At 42.9% G+C, this 7,117-nt stretch overlaps 1 protein-coding gene across 1 annotated transcript in view; it reads left to right on the top strand.

The window, feature by feature from the left end:
* SUSD1 (sushi domain containing 1) overlaps positions 1-711 on the top strand; it is a gene marked incomplete at both ends in the record, with an annotated part of 13,403 nt that extends 12,692 nt beyond the window's left edge. The window contains one exon of the mRNA XM_008949226.1: positions 525-711. Within this exon, the coding sequence (XP_008947474.1) occupies positions 525-711 (187 nt within the window). The remainder of the gene's footprint in view (positions 1-524) is intronic.
* Positions 712-7,117: the final 6,406 nt, after the last annotated feature.

Below are 7,117 nucleotides of genomic sequence, written 5' to 3'. Positions count from 1 at the left end.
CTGCTGAAACAAATAAAATCCCATAGGTCTGTAAATTTGCCTGGAAGCATAGCTGTATGTAGGAAGATCCTGAAGGGTGCCTGGCATTTTGACATAGGTCAAAATGACTTGGTTTAGACTTGATCCTCAGGGTCAGACCAGAAAGGTGTTCATGTGAGCTTACTTTTGTATCTCATCACTTTTTAGCATGAGGGTATACTACAATGAACATACACTGGAAGCTTATATGTTAGCAGAAAATCAAGACTTGGGAAAAATTATAGTACTGATTCAAAAGAGTATAGACCGGGACCAGGAAAAGTGAAAGAACCAGGGCAAAGTCAGAGCTGATTAAGAGGGACTGCAATTCCTGTTGAATTTTGGAAGCAGTTGAATTTGAATAATTGTCAGTGCCAACTTCTCTGGCACTCCATATGCAGTGATGTGTTTTTCTGCTGTGTATTCTAATTTAGAGCATGACATGACTGAATACAAGTGATATATAAAAGCACTGCAATTTCCATGCTGTGATTGTTTGATTACAGTTTCATGTGCAAGGCCACCGCTGGTATCAGAAGGAGTTCTTCCATGAAATGACTTTTGAACTTGCCACACACAAGCAGGCTCCAGAAGTTTGTTTTGATTTGCAGCCAGGCACCAATTACTCTGTTAATATTTCCATGGTAGCTTTGAATTTTTCTCTGCTTGTTTCCATGACAACACGAATCACAGGTACGTCCTTCTATTTATTTTATGTATTTACAGAAGCATCTCTTGGGTGCAAAAGGCTCCAGTGAAACAGCATTGTTGATTTCATTATTGTATGGTGGGTTGTCAAAGTACTCTTTCCACGCTCAAAATTGTTCACTATTGTTTGTTTTCATTGATTTTTGTATGATTGACAGTCCAGCAGCAGAAGAGGGAGAGAAATGTGGGTGCAGTGTTTTGAGGTGTCATTTTGTAGGAGATAGTTCAATGGGTTAGACACAGGACTGGTATCTAGGGAAGCTGGGTGAAAGTTCCTACCCTATTACAGGCTAAGTCAATCTTTCTTCATTCTTTTCACTGAGTTCTCTTCACTGTGAAGTGGAGATAATAGCACAACTGTACTTTGCACAGGTATTTGTGACAACAGATAGCCCTGAAGTCTGTGATGATCCAAAGTACAGAGAGTCCTGCGAGTACCTCAGACAGATTACCGTCGTCTCTAATTGGTAGAGAGAGCATTCGAGCCAATAATGTTCTATAAGGAGAGTTTCAGCTTCACTGTTTAGCGAGATGTTAGTACAGCACCAAAATGCTGTGATAAAAAATATTGTGGGTTTTTTTTTTGTTGTTTGTTTGTTTGTTTGTTTTGTTTTTTTGTAGGGGTATTGTGTTTGGTTTGGTCTTTCTTTGTTGTTGTTTAGAACAGTTTTGTGCTATCAATTCTTTGTCAGACTGTATTATTACTGTTACACTGAAGCACAGCGTTTGGTGCTGGTATCATTCTTGCCATTGGGGCCACAAGTTGGAATAGGCAAGAAACAGGAAAGCTCTCTGAGTGTCTGTAGCTCTGTTCAGTCACTAGATGGAATGAGTTCTCTTCTGATTGCTCACTGAGACGGATTTGTGGTAATTTTGAAATTGAGAGTATTACAATATCTGTAAGAATAAATCTAGGGTTTATAAGATTCATGAAAGGCAAAATTTGTTTCCTGAAGCTACTGTTTAGGATATACAATGATCTGCGTATTTTCTTTAAATGAAATTAATGATTTTATAATTCATTTTTTAGAAGTTTCCTAGCTGTCACTCAGAAGTAGCATCCATGAGTTCATGAGTACATGTATCTTTCTAAAATCTAATATGCTGCCTCAGAATTTGCTTGCCTGGGGAACTTTTTAAATACACACTCAAAGTAAAGGCTCTTTACTCTGTCATCTTGTGATATTTCCTAAAGACTGCAGGATTGCATCACATTACTTATTGAGCACAGCTCAGGTCCTTCTGCCATTTTATAACTGGTGGTTACTTTTTCCAGTGAGCAACAAAAGGGAGGTGTTGTTCTGCCATTAGGAATCATCATCCAAAACTTGCCCTCCAAACACTCCATACTGTACTTTTTGTAATGGAAGCCAAAAAACAAAAGTAGGTCTTCTTGCAGCTGAAATTAAGTGAAAATTAAAAAGCTAACTGCAGTCATTCTACAGAGATCACCAGATGATGAAATTTGAGTAAGATGTGAAATTTGTTGTTATTTCAGTTTATCAAAGATGAAAAGGCTACAGTTAAAATAATTATTCTGGCAGTGTCCCCTGGACAGTGCCTTATGTTTCAGGAATTGTGTTATCTGTACAAGCAACCTCATTTATGTAAAAGCTACTTGTAATTTTAGAGTAGGTATATAATTTGCCACTTCATTTGTCTAGTTATTTTGTAATCATGTACATTGTTAAACCAGACAGTTGTGTTTCTATGACTGGATGGAATGACCTCAATTTCTGAAAAGTGTTTTTTGGCTCTGGTGATATTCTGGCTAAATAGTAGTGTATAATGGAAGGTTTGCCTTAAGCAGAGAGGCTTTAAGGAATCTGAGACTTACAAAAGTGCTTTACTGCTAAGGTACTGGAGGTGGCCTCATTCATTGTCTTAGGTTTCATATGGCATCCTTGAGCAAAGGCACTGTCTGTTTCCCAGCTGGGGGCAAATCCAGATGTTCTATCTCCCTGACTTCCACACACCTCTTGCCTTTTTGAAGTTCAGGAAATCTTAACTCTGGAGTTTCAGATACTGTGAAGAGACATGTCTCAGACAATTGGATGAACAATGCCTAACAGATTTAATTTCCTGACAAGGATGGTCACCTGCATAAGCTTTTAAAGGCTGTTGCACAGTACAGTAAGCATGTAAATGTTAGCACTAAGTTTGGGACTTTTGTCCAGAAAGGAATATAGTAAATGCACATTAAGAAAACAATTTCTCTAAGCTGTGTGTCTCTATCTGTATTTATATCTACTTATCTATAGTACATTTCTAAAGAAAAAAGCACAGCCTTTGAACTTAAAAGTCTGCTTTTTTCCCTGGCAAGCAGCATCATTTAAAAATAGTTCTGAACTAAGCACAGAGTTGCGTTGTCCCATCGTCTTGTGGATGGTAAATACAGCCTACCAAATGCTTTGTGGATCATTGAGATTCTGCTCCTGTCCTACTTCAGGAATAGGCATCTTGCACAAACTTTTATGTCTTGGCTTATTTTTGACAAGGTCTCAGCACCTGTCTACTTGAGACAGAAAACTGAGTCAATTATGAAAAACAAGGTAGTGATTATATTGTAGTTGTAAAAAGGTGGGAGCAGCATTGTCTTTTAAGCAGGAAGGAAGTTTGTGACAGTTTCCAAGAAAGGAAAAAAGTGTCTTGTGGGTGTAATTTCTCATTCACTATTTCTGTTAAGATTATGCTACTTATATGTGGCTGTGTTCCTTTTCCTTTTTGAAGATCTTTTATTAGGACAGGCTCAGAAAAAGCATTGTGCTTAATTTCATAATCTCTTTTCACGTGAATTTAAGAAGAATGCATTTTGTAACCACTTTAAAAGTGTTTGAAAAACAGAATACTAGAGAAAGAGCTAATGCTTTTGCTTCTGATACCCAACATAAGACTAACTTCTTCAGCAGAGCCACATTAAAATACTACTGATATTTGAGTCTTGTCTGCAAGCTTTGCTTTGGAATAGATTCTTCATGATGGATGTGACAAAATTGTGGTCTTTGGGAAGCTCATGAATGCCTGCTTATTTACAGGGTCTGACTGGCTTCTTCTAGTTTACAGTGGACGACTGTAACTTAAAAGACATCATATTTGAAAGACAGAAATTTTTCTGGGCACTAGAAAAGATCTTTTGTGCCTCAATTACTGGGTTACATTTCATTTTTGTAAAATAATTCATACTGGATTCAATGATGATTTCTCAATACTCTTTCTCCTCTGATTTTTTGCTTAGAATCAAGGTATATTTTGAGTTCGTTCTGTGTTTACTGTTTACACGTGCTGCAATTTCTTACCTATTTGTACTTGCATTTTCCAGTAGGTTTGGGCAGATTTGACCTCAAGCTGTGTACCTTAGGCAGTTATAGTAATTCCTGTGTTTCTGAGCTGCTGTTCCTGGTTTAGTCCAGGATATACCTGCAGGCCACATACTCTTGTGTGTGTATCCTCTCTGTCTTTGTGTGAACATGTACCACACAGAGTAGACTCAGAAGCAGGGAGTCTAGAAAGTGTTTTGAATAAGAAAAACAATTCCATCACATACTAAGTATAATTTTCTAGAGCCTTGCAGTTTTGTCTCAGTATGTGAAAAATTTAACTACATTACAAATTGGATCGTGATGTCTTAATTTGTTTGCCCACTCATGGAGGTACACACACACACACACATGAAAATATACATTATTGTAATTTTCTATTGTATGATAGGAAAGGCTTACACTTTCTTTCATAAAGGGACTTTAAAGTCTCGGGGAGGAGGGAGGCTCCAAATCTGCTTTCCAGTGAGGAAGTGAAAGACTGTTGAGACTGTTGGAGATGTGCTGTCAGAGTAAGCACTGTCAGATCACCACATCATGTACCTCCAGACAGACAATCCACTGGGGATCTGTTCCTCACACAAAGCACCAATCCTTGTCGCACCTACTGTAAGAGATACTGTGATCAGCTCTGAGTTATCAGGGCTTTTTGAGACCTGCCTGTAGAAAGGTCTGTCTCTTAATTCTGATTTCTGATGTTTTCTTAGTGGTCATAGATTCACAGAGTGGTTTGGGTTGGAAGGGACCTTTAAAGGTCATCTAGTCCAACCCCACTGCAATAAGCAGGGACATCTTCAATCAGGTCTCGTTGCTCCAGATGGATGGATGGCCCATCCAATCTGACATGGAGTGTTTCCAGGGATGGGGCATCTAATATCTCTCAGGGCAACCAGTTCCACTGTTTCCTCAGTGGATGAACTCTGATAAGAAAAATAATCTCATTCTAAAAAATCTCTTCCTTATAGGTGGTCTAAACTACCCTCTCTTCATTTAAAAACCTTTCCCCTTGTCCTATGTAACAGCCCCTGCTAAAAAATCTTTTTTATAAGTCCCTTTTAAGTTTTGAAAGGCTGCAGTAATGTTTCCTCAGAGCCTTCTCTTCTCCAGGCTGAACAACCCCAACTTTTTCAGCCTTTCTTCATAGGAGAGATGTTCCAGCCCTCTGCTCATCTTCATGACCCTCCTCTTGACCCGCTCCAGCAGATCCATGTCTTTCCTGTATTGAAGACTCCAGAGCTGGACCAAGTACTGCAGGTGGGGTCTCAGCAGATCAGGGGGCAAAGTCCTCATGGCCACACTTCTTTTGATGCAGCCCAGGGTGTGACTGGCCTTCTGGGCTGTGAGTGCACATTGCTGGCTCATGTCCAGCTTTTCATCCACCAGTGCCCCCAAGTCCTTCTCCTGAGAGCTGCTCTCAGTCCACTTATCCCCCAGCCTGTATTGATACCCAGCCTAGGTGTGGGACCTTGCACTTGGCCTTGTTGATCCTCATGAGACTGACACAGGACTACTTCTCAAGCTTGTCCAGGTCCCTCTGGCTAGCATCATGTCCCTCTGGTGGGTCAACCAACACTCAGCCTGGTGTCATCAAGCTGATGACTTAGATCCCAAGATGACTAAGGCAAAGCTGGTCACAGGTACACTCCTGTTTTGCTGAGCTGCCAATAGTGCTGCCTCGCATTGTTTCTCATGTTACCTGTGTAACACAGCAAGGCTTATTAAAGCAATAAAGAGTAACAATGCATCTAAAAACCATATGCCTGCTCTCCTTTGTGGGGAAACAGGGAAACACTTTCTGTTTACACTCTGCCCTGCTCTAGAACATGATACTTGGGAAGCTTTGAAATTTGTGGTTTCTCAGCACAGAGGAGCAGACTGGGTCTGAGAGGCACCCACGTGTGTAACACAGCAAGGCTTATTAAAGCAATAAAGAGTAACAATGCATCTAAAAACCATATGCCTGCTCTCCTTTGTGGGGAAACAGGGAAACACTTTCTGTTTACACTCTGCCCTGCTCTAGAACATGATACTTGGGAAGCTTTGAAATTTGTGGTTTCTCAGCACAGAGGAGCAGACTGGGTCTGAGAGGCACCCACGCTCAGATGCCGCCCTGTCTCCCGCCCCGCATCCTTGCTGCCCCTGAAACAAGCCTGCCGTGTGAGGCCTTCCCACAGAGGCGGGGGTGAGGCGAGGGTGAGGCGCGGGGGGCTCCTCCCCCGAGGGAAGGAGGTTCTGGTGTTCCGATCCCTCTGGGGTGGCCCTGGGTGACCTCCCTGGGACCTGGCTGCCACCGAGCTGCAGCAGTGCCTGCGCGGGGTCGGCTCCCCCGCGGGGGGCTCAGCCAGTCGCACTGTTTTAGAGAAGCTGCTGGAGTCGGTGTGATGGCTGTGACAGGAACAGTTCCCCAGGGGTCTGTCCTCCCTTTTGTTTACTTCTTCCTCAGAATCTCACAGCTTCTCCCTCCTCCATCCTGCCAGCTCTTCCTCTCGCAGGAAAGCTCATCAGCTGGCTGCCCGTGGCAGACAGCAAGTGTGTCCCTAAGTGCACAGAGGTTTGGGTTTTGAAAGGCTCTGGGAAGAGACGTTTAAAGGCTTCCTCCTGCGAGGTGCTGCCTGGCTCCATCTCTGAGCAATTGCAGGCTGTTCCTAACCTCCTGGGACACCATGTCTGTTAGCCCATGAGCTCCAGTGTTAATGAGCCCCAAACGATCTACCCCAGTCAGTACAGCCCAAGGCCGGCAGGGTCATCTGTGTGCAAAGCACCATGGGCCCTGTGCCATCCCCTGCCCTGAAACCAGCCAGCCCAAGAGGGTGGCTAGGGCCGAGGCTGCCCTGGCCTCTCCTCTGCCAAGCCACTGCTTCACTGGCTCTGCCTGCCCATGGCAGACCCTGACCCCAGGTGGACAGCAGGTATTTTGGTGTCCTGGACACACAAGCATCCAGCTGAAACTGTGAGCCCCAGCTTCAGTTTGCCAGTTCTTCTTGTGTCACACACACTGGGGTTGGCCTCGAATTGGAATGGGGACCAGGTGTAGCTGCTCTTGCCACGGTTTAGACTGTTTCTGCCTTGGACAC

Source organism: Merops nubicus, unplaced genomic scaffold (genome assembly GCF_000691845.1).
Source record: "Merops nubicus isolate BGI_N331 unplaced genomic scaffold, ASM69184v1 scaffold38031, whole genome shotgun sequence".
Lineage (NCBI taxonomy): Eukaryota > Metazoa > Chordata > Aves > Coraciiformes > Meropidae > Merops > Merops nubicus.
This window is presented reverse-complemented; position numbering and strand designations above follow the sequence as displayed.